This window comes from Gigantopelta aegis, chromosome 10, assembly GCF_016097555.1.
Source record: "Gigantopelta aegis isolate Gae_Host chromosome 10, Gae_host_genome, whole genome shotgun sequence".
In the NCBI taxonomy this organism is placed as follows: domain Eukaryota; kingdom Metazoa; phylum Mollusca; class Gastropoda; order Neomphalida; family Peltospiridae; genus Gigantopelta; species Gigantopelta aegis.
Window position 1 is genome coordinate 6437264 of NC_054708.1, and position 17413 is coordinate 6454676.

The window sequence follows — 17413 nt, forward strand, 5'->3', positions numbered from 1 at the left end:
AGATCTAAACAAAGATAGCATACTAGTAAGTAAAATTAAATTAAATATGATTGCTGGTGCTACTTTCAATTATGTAAATGAATGGTTTTATTAGCTTAAAAAGGCCACATTCCTGTACATATAAATAGTAATTTATTGTAATTTGTTGTAAGTTTTATTCTCTGTATTGTGATTGTTGTCCAGACTGTTATGTTTAAGTCTGTTTGTTATTTCAGACTGGCTGTACGTCCCACAAAGTAAAGCTGTGTTGATTGGTGAAGATGTTCTGCTCAACTGTGTGGTCCGGAGTGATGACCAAAGCCCCATTGTTTACTCCTGGTACCAGGGAAACCAGTCTATTCCCGAACACTTCTCTCTCTATGCAAACCACTCACTTCTCATTCCACGAATCACACACAACGAACTCGGGACCTACTACTGTACTGTCGTCAGTAATAGCTCCCGGATTATCTCCCCTGAAGCAGCTGTGATAGAAGCTTGTAAGTCCATGTGATACATACTTTGATGTCAAACTGTGTTTAATTAATAACTTTCACAGAATTTATCATATGGGGGAGGTCGGAGGACATTTTTTGTGTATTCTCTTATATAAAATAATTATTATGGTTGCTCCCTCCCCCCCCCCCCACTCCCATGTGATATAAGGGTGGACCCAGAAAATATTTCAGGGAGGAGACCAAGTATAAAATGGCACAAGAATCAACTCCCTTAAAAGGGCATTTCAGTGGAAATTGTAAATAGGTTGTTAGAAAAACGTAGCACTTTAAATCTTTTTATGGGGGATGGATCCCCCTGGTCCCTTCCCTTGGAACCACCCTTGTGATCAACATACAGTAAATCACTTACTTGATGTGCGGTCGGTCTAGGATCAGTCCCCTTCAGTGGTACATTGGGCTATTTCCTGTTACAGCTAGAGCACCACAACTGGTATATCAAAGGCTGTGGTATGTGCTATCCTGTCTGTGGGATGGTGCATATAAAAGATCCCTTGCTACTAATGGAAAACTGTAGCAGGTTTCATCTCTAAGATAATATGTCAAAATTACTGAAGGTTTGACATCCAATAGCTGAGGATTAATAAATCAATGTGCTCTAGTGGCGTCGTTGAACAAAACAATCTTTTAACTTTTGATAAACATACATCCCATTGCTTTTGTTGTATTTTTTATTCTCTGTTGTGTTTCAGATATCAGTGAATTTCTTGTTCACCCGCAATCAGTAAGGACTGCTGAAAAGGATGTTGTCACTTTTGAATGTGTCAGTGGTGAGAGCGCCCCCTATCCCGATGTCTTCTGGGAGCTGAATGGGGTTAGATTCAAGGGAGGTAACCAGTCCCGCACAACATACGGTGATTATGATGAGACTGGTCTTCGTATCCAGTACTCCCTCAAGCTGGTACTGGTTCTGGAGACTCAGTTTGTTGGGGTTATTCGATGTGCTGCAGAGAACCGTGTTCTAGGAAAGTCGGTTTATAGCCACAGTGCCAACATCACAATAGCAGGTCAGTATGTATAGGAATTTATTACACACCAGGGCCCACTTCTTCAAAGCAATCTTAGTGCTACGAAATCGTAAAATCGTCGTACGCTATGACATCACTATAGCGTGTGCCGTAGTGACGTCATAGCCTACGATGGTTTTATGATTTTTTTAGCACTACAATTGCTTAAAAAATATGGGCCCTGGTCAACAATTGGGTATGTTGTACAAATATAGTAGCAAAATGACGTCATCTTCACTGGTCTTAGCTGTGTGCATTAGGAAACCTTGTTAAGTAAGGTTGGAAGTAATTGTAAAATTTAACATTGTTTGATGGTGGGTAATTAATCAAATACCACACTCGTTTTCACTCAATAGCATTTTAACAAAATTCATGAATTACCCATCATATCTAACCTCACTTTAGTTCGGTCCTATATAAAAATGGGAAATTCACTGAAACTTGTTTTGTCAAAATGATATCAAGCAAAAATGAATGTAGTATTCTGTATATATTTGAGGTAGAATTTATGTAAAAGTGTTTCTCTCTTTGTCATGTGTAATTTTTATAGAGTACTAAAAGGCCTGGTGGGAGATAGTGGCTATGTTGTTCTATTGATCATTATAATAAATAAATTATCACCTGGGACTTCTGGGACTTCCGGGACTTAATTATTAATTGTAATATCCATATAATTGATTATCTTTACAATAGCTAACTGTAATGTTGTAATTATTGTAAAATTGATGAGGGTATATCAGGCACGGAAAAAACCAATTCATGTGATTAAACATTTCTCAAATGATACAACAATGCAACTCTTTTGTTTACGGTACATTTTTACTATCTTAACAGTGTGTTATATGTTGATTGCAATGTTAGTTGTGAATGAGTCTACTTTCACGTAGTTATAAGAAAATCAGTGGAACATAGCTAAATTCCCTGTCCTGGATGAAGGAGCTGGTGAAAGTTGACACCTGCACTCATGACAGGTGTGTGCTATAACAGTTTGTTTTACCTGTGCACAGATACAACCTACCTACCTACCTACCTACGTAGGTAAAGATCAGACAATGAATAAAACTGATTATTGTAGGACTCACACTGGCTATAACTTTGTTTTAGACAATTTTCACTTATGTACATGTATAGTAACCGGCCTCGGTGGTGCCATGGTAAAGCCATCGGACTACAGGCTGGTAGGTACAGGATTCACAGCCCAGTACCAGCTCCAACCCAAAGCAAATTCTTAAGGGCTTCTCTCTCATTAACCAACTAACAACTAACCCACTGTCCTGGACAGACAGCCCAGATAGCTGAGGTGTGTGCCCAGAACAGCGTGCTTGACCATTAATTAGATGTAAGCACAAAAATAAAATGAAATATGCATAGTATTTCTTAATAAAATGTTATAAAATAGCTAATTTAAACAAAATTTTATTAGCCAAATGATGGCTAATTTAACTGGGCAGAATGAACCCTGTTAATGGACCAGTTAAAAATTTTTATCACAAAACAAAGAAAAATCAATGATGCTGGGTTAGAAATTCAAGTATTAAGTGACAAAAATCTAATTTAGTTCTTTCCTTAGCCTTACTTTAAAAAAAATAAAACCCAAAAATTTATTATACCTAGTACTACGTCAATGTTGGAGAGCCTTGATTCTCCTGACATGTTGTTTGTGTTTTCAGCAACGCCCGGTTCTCCAGTGATTGAGATCCCTCCCCCACCGCGAGTGGTGGTTTCCCGGGGTTGGCCCGTGATGTTACCATGCTCTGTCACTGGCTACCCATGGGCACGCACCGTGTGGTTCAAAGATGGAGTCTTCATCGACGGGTCAGCCAACAGTTATGTCGCTGCTAACGGAAGTTTTATATTTGTCTCCGTTTCGGCTGCTGATTCAGGAATTTACATCTGTAAAGGAGTCAACTCGGTTGGAGAGACGACGTCACCAACATGTAATGTCACAGTGACATGTGAGTATTAAAGAGACGGTGTCACCAACATGTAATGTCACAGTCACATGTGAGTATTAAACAGACGGTGTCACTAACATGTAATGTCACAGTCACATGTGAGTATTAAACAGACGGTGTCACTAACATGTAATGTCACAGTCACATGTGAGTATTAAAGAGACGGTGTCACCAACATGTAATGTCACAGTCACATGTGAGTATTAAAGAGACAGTGTCACTAACGTAATGTCACAGTCACATGTGAGTATTAAACAGACGGTGTCACTAACATGTAATGTCACAGTCACATCTGAGTATTAAACAGACGGTGTCACTAACATGTAATGTCACAGTCACATGTGAGTATTAAAGAGACGGTGTCACTAACATGTAATGTCACAGTCACATGTGAGTATTAAAGAGACGGTGTCACTAATGTAATGTCACAGTCACATGTGAGTATTAAAGAGACGGTGTCACTAACATGTAATGTCACAGTCACATGTGAGTATTAAAGAGATGGTGTCACTAACATGTAATGTCACAGTGACATGTGAGTATTAAAGAGACGGTGTCACTAACATAATGTCATAGTGACATGTGAGTATTAAAGAGATGGTGTCACCAACATGTAATGTCACAGTGACATGTGAGTATTAAAGAGACGGTGTCACTAACATGTAATGTCACAGTCACATGTGAGTATTAAAGAGACGGTGTCACTAACGTAATGTCACAGTCACATGTGAGTATTAAAAAGACGGTGTCACTAACATGTAATGTCACAGTCACGTGTGAGTATTAAAGAGACGGTGTCACCAACATGTAATGTCACAGTGACATGTGAGTATTAAAGAGATGGTGTCACTAACATGTAATGTCACAGTGACATGTGAGTATTAAAGAGATGGTGTCACTAACATAATGTCATAGTGACATGTGAGTATTAAAGAGATGGTGTAACCAACATGTAATGTCAGTGACATGTGAGTATTAAAGAGATGGTGTCACTAACATGTAATGTCACAGTGACATGTGAGTATTAAAGAGACGGTGTCACTAACATGTAATGTCACAGTGACATGTGAGTATTAAAGAGATGGTGTCACTAATGTAATGTCATAGTGACATGTGAGTATTAACGAGATGGTGTCACCAACATGTAATGTCACAGTGACATGTGAGTATTAAAGAGATGGTGTCACTAACATGTAATGTCACAGTGACATGTGAGTATTAAAGAGATGGTGTCACTAACGTAATGTCATAGTGACATGTGAGTATTAAAGAGATGGTGTCACTGACATGTAATGTCACAGTCACATGTGAGTATTAAAGAGACGGTGTCACTAATGTAATGTCATAGTGACATGTGAGTATTAAAGAGATGGTGTCACTAACATGTAATGTCACAGTGACATGTGAGTATTAAAGAGACGGTGTCACTAACATGTAATGTCACAGTGACATGTGAGTATTAAAGAGACGGTGTCACTAACATGTAATGTCATAGTGACATGTGAGTATTAAAGAGATGGTGTCACTAACATGTAATGTCACAGTGACATGTGAGTATTAAAGAGACAGTGTCACAAACATACAGTGTCAAACTGACAGTATCATGTATGGACTTGAGAATAGACATGACTATAACGATCACAAACACTTTGGCACTATTTAATGCACTTTATTATTAATGTCGCTGTAGCTACATGACTATAAGGATCACAAACACTTTGGCACTATTTAATGAACTTTATTATTAATGTCGCTGTAGCTACATGACTATAACGATCACAAACACTTTGGCACTATTTAATGAACTTTATTATTAATGTCGCTGTAGCTACATGACTATAACGATCACAAACACTTTGGCACTATTTAATGCACTTTATTATTAATGTCGCTGTAGCTACATGACTATAACGATCACAAACACTTTGGCACTATTTAATGCACTTTATTATTAATGTCGCTGTAGCTACATGACTATAACGATCACAAACACTTTGGCACTATTTAATGAACTTTATTATTAATGTCGCTGTAGCTACATGTGTATAAGTAGTTTATCTACATTTTCTAAAATCATGTTGACTCTTTCCTCATTACTCTCCACTTATTTTTCAGATTTAGACATTGCTTTCCCTGTGGAACCAGAGGGACTGACAGTGTTTGCAGGGCAGTCTGCCACCCTGCACTGCACGCCTCCGGACAGCTACCCTCCAGCCAGTGTGAGCTGGTACAAGGACTATCAGCCAATCACAGCCGCTGTTTCTCAGAGTGTCACGGACACTGTCATCAGCACGGTGTCAGCCATGTCTGTTTTGCGGACAGGAAGTGGAGGCTGGAACCTGTTTCTTCCTTCTGTACAGAAGAGTGATGCTGGCCGGTACTTCTGTGTCGCAATCAACAGTCTGTCCTCACCAACCAGTCGAACTTCACCACTAGCTCTCTTACATGTTGTAGGTAAGTCTAGTTGAACTTCACCACTAGCTCTCTTACACGTTGTAGGTAAGTCTAGTCGAACTTCATCACTAGCTCTCTTACACGTTGTAGGTAAGTCCAGTCAATCTTCACCACTAGCTCTCTTACACGTTGTAGGTAAGTCTAGTCGAACTTCATCACTAGCTCTCTTACACATTGTAGGTAAGTCTAGTCGAACTTCATCGTTAGCTCTCTAACACATTTTAGGTAAGTCTAGTCGAACTTCATCACTAGCTCTCTTACACATTGTAGGTAAGTCTAGTCGAACTTCATCGTTAGCTCTCTAACACATTGTAGGTAAGTCTAGTCGAACTTCATCACTAGCTCTCTTACACATTGTAGGTAAGTCTAGTCGAACTTCATCACTAGCTCTCTTACACATTGAGGTAAGTCTAGTCGAACTTCATCACTAGCTCTCTTACACATTGTAGGTAAGTCTAGTCGAACTTCAACGCTAGCTCTCTTACATGTTGTAGGTAAGTCTAGTTGACCTTCATCACTAGCTATCTTACATGTTGTAGGTAAGTCTAGTCGAACTTCCCCGCCAGCTCTGTTACACGTTGTAGGTAAGTTTAGTCGAACTTCATCACTAGCTATCTTACATGTTGTAGGTAAGTCTAGTCGAACTTCCCCGCTAGCTCTCTTACACGTAGGTAAGTCTAGTCAAACTTCACCACTAGCTCTCTTACACGTAGGTAAGTCTAGTCGAACTTCCCCGCTAGCTCTCTTACACGTAGGTAAGTCTAGTCAAACTTCACCACTAGCTCTCTTACACGTAGGTAAGTCTAGTCAAACTTCACCTAGCTCTCTTACACATAGGTAAGTCTAGTCAAACTTCACCACTAGCTCTCTTACACGTAGGTAAGTCTAGTCGTACTTCCCCACTAGCTCTCTTACACGTAGGTAAGTCTAGTCAAACTTCACCACTAGCTCTCTTACACATAGGTACGTCTAGTCAAACTTCACCACTAGCTCTCTTATATGTTGTAGGTAAGTCTAGTCGTACTTCCCCGCTAGCTCTCTTACACGTAGGTAAGTCTAGTCAAACTTCACCACTAGCTCTCTTACACGTAGGTAAGTCTAGTCAAACTTCACCGCTAGCTCTCTTACATGTAGGTAAGTCTAGTCAAACTTCACCACTAGCTCTCTTACACGTAGGTAAGTCTAGTCAAACTTCACCACTAGCTATCTTACATGTTGTAGGTAAGTCTAGTCGAACTTCACCGCTAGCTCTCTTACACGTAGGTAAGTCTAGTCAAACTTCACCGCTAGCTCTCTTACACGTTGTAGGTAAGTATAGTCGAACTTCACTGCTAGCTCTCACATGTTGTAGGTAAGTCCAGTCGAACTTCACCACTAGCTCTCTTACATGTTGTAGGTAAGTCTAGTCGAACTTCACCGCTAGCTCTCTAACATATTGTAGGTAAGTCCAGTCGAACTTCATCGCTAGCTCTCTTACATGTTGTAAGTAAGTGTAGTCAAACTTCATCGCTAGCTCTCTAACACGTAGGTAAGTGTAGTCGACCTTCATCGCTAGCTGTCTTACATGTTGTAGGTAAGTGTAGTCGAACTTCATCGCTAGCTCTCTAACACATTGTAGGTAAGTGTAGTCGAACTTCATAGCTAGCTCTCTAACATTGTAGGTAAGTGTAGTCGAACTTCATCGCTAGCTCTCTTACACATTGTAGGTAAGTGTAGTCGAACTTCATCGCTAGCTCTCTTACACATTGTAGGTAAGTGTAGTCAAACTTCACCGCTAGCTCTCTTACACGTTGTAGGTAAGTATAGTCGAACTTCACTGCTAGCTCTCACATGTTGTAGGTAAGTCCAGTCGAACTTCACCACTAGCTCTCTTACATGTTGTAGGTAAGTCTAGTCGAACTTCACCGCTAGCTCTCTAACATGTTGTAGGTAAGTCCAGTCGAACTTCATCGCTAGCTCTCTTACATGTTGTAAGTAAGTGTAGTCAAACTTCATCGCTAGCTCTCTAATACGTAGGTAAGTGTAGTCGACCTTCATCGCTAGCTGTCTTACATGTTGTAGGTAAGTGTAGTCGAACTTCATCGCTAGCTCTCTAACACATTGTAGGTAAGTGTAGTCGAACTTCATAGCTAGCTCTCTAACATTGTAGGTAAGTGTAGTCGAACTTCATCGCTAGCTCTCTAACACATTGTAGGTAAGTGTAGTCGAACTTCATAGCTAGCTCTCTAACATTGTAGGTAAGTGTAGTCGAACTTCATCGCTAGCTCTCTTACACATTGTAGGTAAGTGTAGTCGAACTTCATCGCTAGCTCTCTTACACATTGTAGGTAAGTGTAGTCGAACTTCATAGCTAGCTCTCTTACATGTTGTAGGTAAGTGTAGTCGAACTTCATCGCTAGCTCTCTTACACGTTGTAGGTAAGTATAGTCGAACTTCATAGCTAGCTCTCTTACATGTTGTAGGTAAGTGTAGTCGAACTTCATCGCTAGCTCTCTTACACATTGTAGGTAAGTGTAGTCGAACTTCATCACTAGCTATCTTACACATTGTAGGTAAGTGTAGTCGAACTTCATAGCTAGCTCTCTTACATGTTGTAGGTAAGTGTAGTCGAACTTCATCGCTAGCTCTCTTACACGTTGTAGGTAAGTATAGTCGAACTTCATAGCTAGCTCTCTTACATGTTGTAGGTAAGTGTAGTCGAACTTCATCGCTAGCTCTCTTACACATTGTAGGTAAGTGTAGTCGAACTTCATCAGTAGCTATCTTACACATTGTAGGTAAGTGTAGTCGAACTTCATCGCTAGCTCTCTTACACATTGTAGGTAAGTGTAGTCGAACTTCATCACTAGCTATCTTACACATTGTAGGTAAGTGTAGTCGAACTTCATAGCTAGCTCTCTTACACATTGTAGGTAAGTGTAGTCGAACTTCATAGCTAGCTCTCTTACACGTTGTAAGGTAAGTGTAGTCGAACTTCATCGCTAGCTCTCTTACACGTTGTAGGTAAGTATAGTCGAACTTCATAGCTAGCTCTCTTACACGTTGTAGGTAAGTGTAGTCAAACTTCATAGCTAGCTCTCTTACACGTTGTAGGTAAGTGTAGTCAAACTTCATAGCTAGCTCTCTTACACGTTGTAGGTAAGTGTAGTCGAACTTCATCGCTAGCTCTCTTACACGTTGTAGGTAAGTCCAGTTGAACGGTTACACTGTAAATCAGGAAATATTAGCGAGCATAAAATGTTAGCGAATTTAGCGAGATCATACAAGACGCTAATATTTTATAACGCTAAATGTATAGAGCCATACAACAGACTGTTCCAAAAAACATTTCTGCTATTGTTTTATCTGTGATTAACAACACAACCTGCACATTACTGCAATTTTCTACCAAATTCAAGATGTCTGTAAGCTGCATGATGTCAAGATTCGTCAAAAACATTTCAGATGATCCTACAACTTAAGCTTATTTGTTTTTTCGTTTCTGATATGATGACCTCACTAAAGTTCTATGTCGGTTTGAAGGATTTTAATTTTTAGGACCATGCACCTATTATCACGTTAACATGAATAGATTATACAAAAATTGTTAACTTTACCTTTTAATAGCTATTTTCTGTTTTCTTTATGTACACATGAAAACAAACCCACACCCCAGCATATTTACATCGAATGTTACCATCTAAACTGAAAGAACATTATGTTAACATTTTTAGCAGCAATCTGTTGTAAACTTTTATAATTGATCAGGACTTTGGTGGATCAATTTTCAATTATAATCAATCACTGGATTATCGTTATATAGGTAATTAGTCACTCACTGGCATAGGAAATGGGGGGGGTGGGGGGTGGGGGCATGTTTGCATTATACTAGTATAGAAGTGTGTAAATATAAAAGTGGGCCCCACACACACACACACACTGGCACCTTCCTACGCTCGTGTCACTTAAGTACCGGGTAAGTTTAAGCCACTGGCTCTATTTTCGTTTTCATATGAAATGTTTTTTATAGTGACTACAAACAGCTAGATGACCAGGAACATACTAAATGTGTTATAATTAATCATTTAAACAATAAGTTGTAAGTAATATGTAATTGTATGATAAGGAAAGCTGCAATAGGCAAAGAAATTTTTTGCATTGTCAGTTAAATACCTTTAACACCTAAAAGTGTATATTCCTTAAGCATTTTCCTTTTATTACATATGCCTTCCTCATACATTTAAATTAAGGCTTGAGATAATGGTTATCGTTTCTTTCAGTAGTTAATATTTCCACCAGTGTTTTGTTGTCTTTTCATTCATTTATTCATTAATATTTTCACCCGTGTTTTGTTGTCTTTTCATTCATTTATTTGTTAATATTTTCACCCGTGTTTTGTAATCAGGTGCTCCAACCATAACAGAGCCACCAGTGGATACCAGGATTGTCAAGGGCAGACTACTCCATTTGGTTTGTCGTGTGGAGGCCGATCCGACTCCTGAGATAGATTGGAAGTTTCTTGGACAGAGTTTGAAAGCTTCTGCCCATGTTTCATTCAGGTAAATTTGGAAAACATGTTTTAGCTATCAGTGTCTGTGGATTGTTTTTACAAATGTAGACATGGATATAGGGTTGCATAGAAATGTCTTGTTCACCTGCAGTCAGTAAGGAGAGCGCCCCCTATCTTGATGTCTTCTGGGAGCTAAATGGGGAGATGGGAAGCTGAATGGGAAATTCACTGTGTAAAGGATGATTATAATAAACTTATTTCTGTTTAATGAAGGAGATATAAAATGTTGATCAATGGGTATTTCTGGTAAAGTTTGTCTGTGAATTAATCAAGTTGATGTACTTTAGAATCCAAAAGTGAACTTTTCTTTCTTTCAATAAATCTAGTGGTGTCATTAAATGGAACAAACTATTAACTTTTTGCTTTCATTACAAATATTGCATCCCCGATTAAAGTACAGTGCCATATAACTGTAAATAAAATGTGTTGAGTGCATCGTTAAATAAAACATTTCCTTCCTTCCCCATTAAAGTCTATTTAATACCTCCATGCAATACTGTTAGTATTTGTACATGTTAATGTTGCGTACTGTTTGTGCAGGGATAGAAAACAGGAGTTGTACATCAGCAACATGAACAAGGCGTGGGACGGAGTGTTCACCTGCCTAGCAACCAACAAATATGGCAGCAAGACAGTGGAGGCTACAGTCACTGTGATTGGTGAGAAATCTGTGGAACATGTAGTCTGCATTAGACTGTATCAGTTGTCTCCCATGAGTGGTACATTTTGTACAATCTTTGAATATATACATATAGCATAGGCAATGGTGGTGTACTGTAGCCACTGGACTTAAGGCTGGTAGGTACTGGGTTTGAATCCCGGTACCAGCTTCCACCCAGAGGGACTTTAATGACTCAGTGAGTAGGAGTAATGCCACTACACCGACTTCTCTCTCACTAGCCACTAACTACTAACAACTAACCATTAACCCACTGTCATAGAGGGACTTTAATGACTCAGTGAGTAGGAGCAATGCCACTAGACCGACTTCTCTCTCACTAGCCACTAACTACTAACAACTAACCATTAACCCACTGTCATAGAGGGACTTTAATGACTCAGTGAGTAGGAGTAATGCCACTAGACCGACTTCTCTCACACTAGCCACTAACTACTAACAACTAACCATTAACCCACTGTCATAGAGGGACTTTAATGACTCAGTGAGTAGGAGTAATGCCACTAGACCGACTTCTCTCACACTAGCCACTAACTACTAACAACTAACCATTAACCCACTGTCATAGAGGGACTTTAATGACTCAGTGAGTAGGAGTAATGCCACTAGACCGACTTCTCTCACACTAGCCACTAACTACTAACAACTAACCATTAACCCACTGTCATAGAGGGACTTTAATGACTCAGTGAGTAGGTGCAATGCCACTAGACCGACTTCTCTCTCACTAGCCACTAACTACTAACAACTAACCATTAACCCACTGTCATAGAGGGACTTTAATGACTCAGTGAGTAGGAGTAATGCCACTAGACCGACTTCTCTCTCACTAGCCACTAACTACTAACAACTAACCATTAACCCACTGTCATAGAGGGACTTTAATGACTCAGTGAGTAGGTGCAATGCCACTACACCGACTTCTCTCTCACTAGCCACTAACTACTAACAACTAACCATTAACCCACTGTCATAGAGGGACTTTAATGACTCAGTGAGTAGGTGCAATGCCACTAGACCGACTTCTCTCTCACTAGCCACTAACTACTAACAACTAACCATTAACCCACTGTCATAGAGGGACTTTAATGACTCAGTGAGTAGGAGTAATGCCACTAGACCAACTTCTCTCTCACTAGCCACTAACTACTAACAACTAACCATTAACCCACTGTCATAGAGGGACTTTAATGACTCAGTGAGTAGGAGTAATGCCACTAGACCGACTTCTCTCTCACTAGCCACTAACTACTAACAACTAACCATTAACCCACTGTCATAGAGGGACTTTAATGACTCAGTGAGTAGGTGCAATGCCACTAGACCGACTTCTCTCTCACTAGCCACTAACTACTAACAACTAACCATTAACCCACTGTCATAGAGGGACTTTAATGACTCAGTGAGTAGGAGTAATGCCACTAGACCGACTTCTCTCTCACTAGCCACTAACTACTAACAACTAACCATTAACCCACTGTCATAGAGGGACTTTAATGACTCAGTGAGTAGGAGTAATGCCACTAGACCGACTTCTCTCTCACTAGCCACTAACTACTAACAACTAACCATTAACCCACTGTCATAGAGGGACTTTAATGACTCAGTGAGTAGGAGTAATGCCACTAGACCGACTTCTCTCTCACTAGCCACTAACTACTAACAACTAACCATTAACCCACTGTCATAGAGGGACTTTAATGGCTCAGTGAGTAGGAGTAATGCCACTAGACCGACTTCTCTCTCACTAGCCACTAACTACTAACAACTAACCATTAACCCACTGTCATAGAGGGACTTTAATGACTCAGTGAGTAGGAGTAATGCCACTAGACCGACTTCTCTCTCACTAGCCACTAACTACTAACAACTAACCATTAACCCACTGTCATAGAGGGACTTTAATGGCTCAGTGAGTAGGAGTAATGCCACTAGACCGACTTCTCTCTCACTAGCCACTAACTACTAACAACTAACCATTAACCCACTGTCATAGAGGGACTTTAATGACTCAGTGAGTAGGAGTAATGCCACTAGACCGACTTCTCTCTCACTAGCCACTAACTACTAACAACTAACCATTAACCCACTGTCATAGAGGGACTTTAATGACTCAGTGAGTAGGAGTAATGCCACTAGACCGACTTCTCTCTCACTAGCCACTAACTACTAACAACTAACCATTAACCCACTGTCATAGAGGGACTTTAATGGCTCAGTGAGTAGGAGTAATGCCACTAGACCGACTTCTCTCTCACTAGCCACTAACTACTAACAACTAACCATTAACCCACTGTCATAGAGGGACTTTAATGACTCAGTGAGTAGGAGTAATGCCACTAGACCGACTTCTCTCTCACTAGCCACTAACTACTAACAACTAACCATTAACCCACTGTCATAGAGGGACTTTAATGGCTCAGTGAGTAGGAGTAATGCCACTAGACCGACTTCTCTCTCACTAGCCACTAACTACTAACAACTAACCATTAACCCACTGTCATAGAGGGACTTTAATGACTCAGTGAGTAGGAGTAATGCCACTAGACCGACTTCTCTCTCACTAGCCACTAACTACTAACAACTAACCATTAACCCACTGTCATAGAGGGACTTTAATGACTCAGTGAGTAGGAGTAATGCCACTAGACCGACTTCTCTCTCACTAGCCACTAACTACTAACAACTAACCATTAACCCACTGTCATAGAGGGCCTTTAATGGCTCAGTGAGTAGGAGTAATGCCACTAGACCGACTTCTCTCTCACTAGCCACTAACTACTAACAACTAACCATTAACTCACTGTCATAGAGGGACTTTAATGACTCAGTGAGTAGGTGTAATGCCACTAGACCGACTTCTCTCTCACTAGCCACTAACTACTAACAACTAACCATTAACCCACTGTCATAGAGGGACTTTAATGACTCAGTGAGTAGGAGTAATGCCACTAGACCGACTTCTCTCTCACTAGCCACTAACTACTAACAACTAACCATTAACCCACTGTCATAGAGGGACTTTAATGACTCAGTGAGTAGGAGTAATGCCACTAGACCGACTTCTCTCTCACTAGCCACTAACTACTAACAACTAACCATTAACCCACTGTCATAGAGGGCCTTTAATGGCTCAGTGAGTAGGAGTAATGCCACTAGACCGACTTCTCTCACACTAGCCACTAACTACTAACAACTAACCATTAACCCACTGTCATAGAGGGACTTTAATGACTCAGTGAGTAGGAGTAATGCCACTAGACTGACTTCTCTCTCACTAGCCACTAACTACTAACAACTAACCATTAACCCACTGTCATAGAGGGACTTTAATGGCTCAGTGAGTAGGAGTAATGCCACTAGACCGACTTCTCTCTCACTAGCCACTAACTACTAACAACTAACCATTAACCCACTGTCATAGAGGGACTTTAATGGCTCAGTGAGTAGGAGTAATGCCACTAGACCGACTTCTCTCTCACTAGCCACTAACTACTAACAACTAACCATTAACCCACTGTCATAGAGGGACTTTAATGACTCAGTGAGTAGGAGTAATGCCACTAGACCGACTTCTCTCTCACTAGCCACTAACTACTAACAACTAACCATTAACCCACTGTCATAGAGGGACTTTAATGACTCAGTGAGTAGGAGTAATGCCACTACACCGACTTCTCTCTCACTAGCCACTAACTACTAACAACTAACCATTAACCCACTGTCATGGACAGACAGCCCAGGTAGCTGAGGTGTGTGCCCAGGACAGCGTGCTTGAACCTTAATTGGATATGAGCACAAAAATAACTATAAAATTAATTATATATGCTAAAAATGAAGTCTTTTGTTAGGGCTGGTACTAACCATGTTTAAGACATCAAATTATATACCTGAGGATAAAACAACTCTTTTCCCACCTCAGTACATAAAGAAATACATGTATTATTAATGTTGTTTAGTTGTCTAGTTCTTTTATTACTCATGATTCTCACTGACATTATCTAATCAGCTAGTTTAAATAATAATAAGATAGTATCCATAAAAATAAAAGTATTTTGAAAAAATCCAGCTGAAACCAAAAACAATTATAATGTATGTCACTGCAATCATATTAGGTAACGATTAGCTTAATAATTAAAGTATGGTACATTGGTAGGGACTATTGCTTCAGTATAACTGGGTGTTGATAGCCGATTTCAACCATGTTATTTTTCTCTCATTGCCTTAATGAACATTTGATATACAGTAGAATCTCATTGGGTCGAACTCGGAAGAGTCAAATACACCACAACACTTGAAGCAAAAAGTAAATCCCAAGTTACACTTACATGTTGCTGACTGAATGGTTAGGTCGAACTACCTGATGGGTCGAACACTTTCTCGAGCACCGACGGGGTTCCAGCCAACGGGATTCAACTGTATATGTGATATTTTGAATGACCAATCTGTTTGCTATAAGATTCTGTTTGTTTCTCAGTTCCCCCAGTAACACTGAACCCGATTGGTCACCTCATTGTGAAGGCCGGACAACAGCTTCTTCTGCCCTGTGACGTGTATGGTATTCCCACACCAACACTAACATGGTTCCATGACGGCCTCGAACTTGAGCCACGCAAGGGAATGGTTTTCCTAGAGAGTGCTCTGTTTATAAATAGTGTCGTTGAAGAAGACAGAGGAACATATTCTTGTTCAGCTCAAAACGAAGCCGGGAGTACACAAGCCTCTGGGAATATCACAGTTTTGTTACCTCCATCTATTACCCAAGGTCCTCAAGATACAGAGGTTCTGATTGGTCAGTCAGCAGTTTTCTCCTGTTCTGTCCATGCTTATCCAAAGCCGACTGTGGATTGGCTGTACAACTCCAGCTTGGCCCTCCCAGAAGGTGTGTCAGTAGAGTCACATGACTTGAAAATCCAATCGGTGAGCTGGAAGAATGTGGGCGTGTACACCTGTGTGGCCAACAACTCGGAAGGAAGTGTGAACAAATCTGCCGTACTGAAAATTACTGGTAAGTTTATTGTAGAAAAACAATTCTTATTAAATACATAATTACAAACTTACTATTGCTGTACGATTTACTTGCTTCTGACTGGACAATGTCTCTAAAAACCTGATCAAATGCAGAAAATGACATTATTTCATAAAATGGAATATTATTAAGTAAAACAGGTCATGGAAAGGATATTAGAAACTGATTTATGTATATTATTGACCAAATACATTATGATGTTTATTATAATAAGAATTGGTGGTCATGAGGCTAGTAGGTACTGGATTCACTGTGCTCTAACTGGTGTTCAACGTCTCTAAGCATTGTACTATCTACCTCATGTGTTCAAAGTCTCTAAGCATTGTACTATCTACCTCATGTGTTCAAAGTCTCTAAGCATTGTACTATCTACCTCATGTGTTCAAAGTCTCTAAGCACTGTACTATCATCCTCATGTGTTCATAGTCTCTAAGCATTGTACTATCATCCTCATGTGTTCAAAGTCTTTAAGCATTGTACTATCATCCTCGTGTGTTCAAAGTCTCTAAGCATTGTATTATCTACCTCGTGTGTTCAAAGTCTCTAAGCATTGTACTATCATCCTTGTGTGTTCAAAGTCTCTAAGCATTGTACTATCTACCTCATGTGTTCAAAGTCTCTAAGCATTGTACTATCTATGTTATGTGTTCAAAGTCTAAGCATTGTACTATCTACCTCATGTGTTCAAAGTCTCTAAGCATTTGTTCAAAGTCTCTAAGCATTGTACTATCATCCCCATGTGTTCAAAGTCTGTAAGCATTGTACTATCTACCTCATGTGTTCAAAGTCTCTAAGCATTGTACTAACTATGTTATGTGTTCAAAGTCTCTAAGCATTGTACTATCTACATCATGTGTTCAAAGTCTCTAAGCATTGTACTATCATCCTCATGTGTTCAAAGTCTCTAAGCATTGTACTATCTACCTCATGTGTTCAAAGTCTCTAAGCATTTGTTCAAAGTCTCTAAGCATTGTACTATCATCCCTATGTGTTCAAAGTCTCTAAGCAATGTACTATCTACCTCATGTGTTCAAAGTCTCTAAGCATTGTACTAACTATGTTATGTGTTCAAAGTCTCTAAGCATTGTACTATCTACCTCATGTGTTCAGTCTCTAAGCATTGTACTATCATCCTCATGTGTTCAAAGTCTCTAAGCGATGTACTATCTACCTCATGTGTTCAAAGTCTCTAAGCATTGTACTATCTACCTCATGTGTTCAGTCTCTAAGCATTGTACTATCATCC

The 17413-nt window shown here is 39.8% G+C and overlaps 1 protein-coding gene across 1 annotated transcript in view; it reads left to right on the forward strand.

Moving 5' to 3' along the window:
• Positions 1-17413, forward strand: part of LOC121382910 (Down syndrome cell adhesion molecule homolog) — a 64331-nt gene that overhangs the window by 4835 nt on the left and 42083 nt on the right. The window contains exons 4-10 of the mRNA XM_041512591.1: positions 216-479; positions 1187-1501; positions 3172-3456; positions 5572-5910; positions 10295-10448; positions 11000-11118; positions 15616-16146. Coding sequence (XP_041368525.1) covers positions 216-479; positions 1187-1501; positions 3172-3456; positions 5572-5910; positions 10295-10448; positions 11000-11118; positions 15616-16146 — 2007 coding nt within the window. The remainder of the gene's footprint in view (positions 1-215; positions 480-1186; positions 1502-3171; positions 3457-5571; positions 5911-10294; positions 10449-10999; positions 11119-15615; positions 16147-17413) is intronic.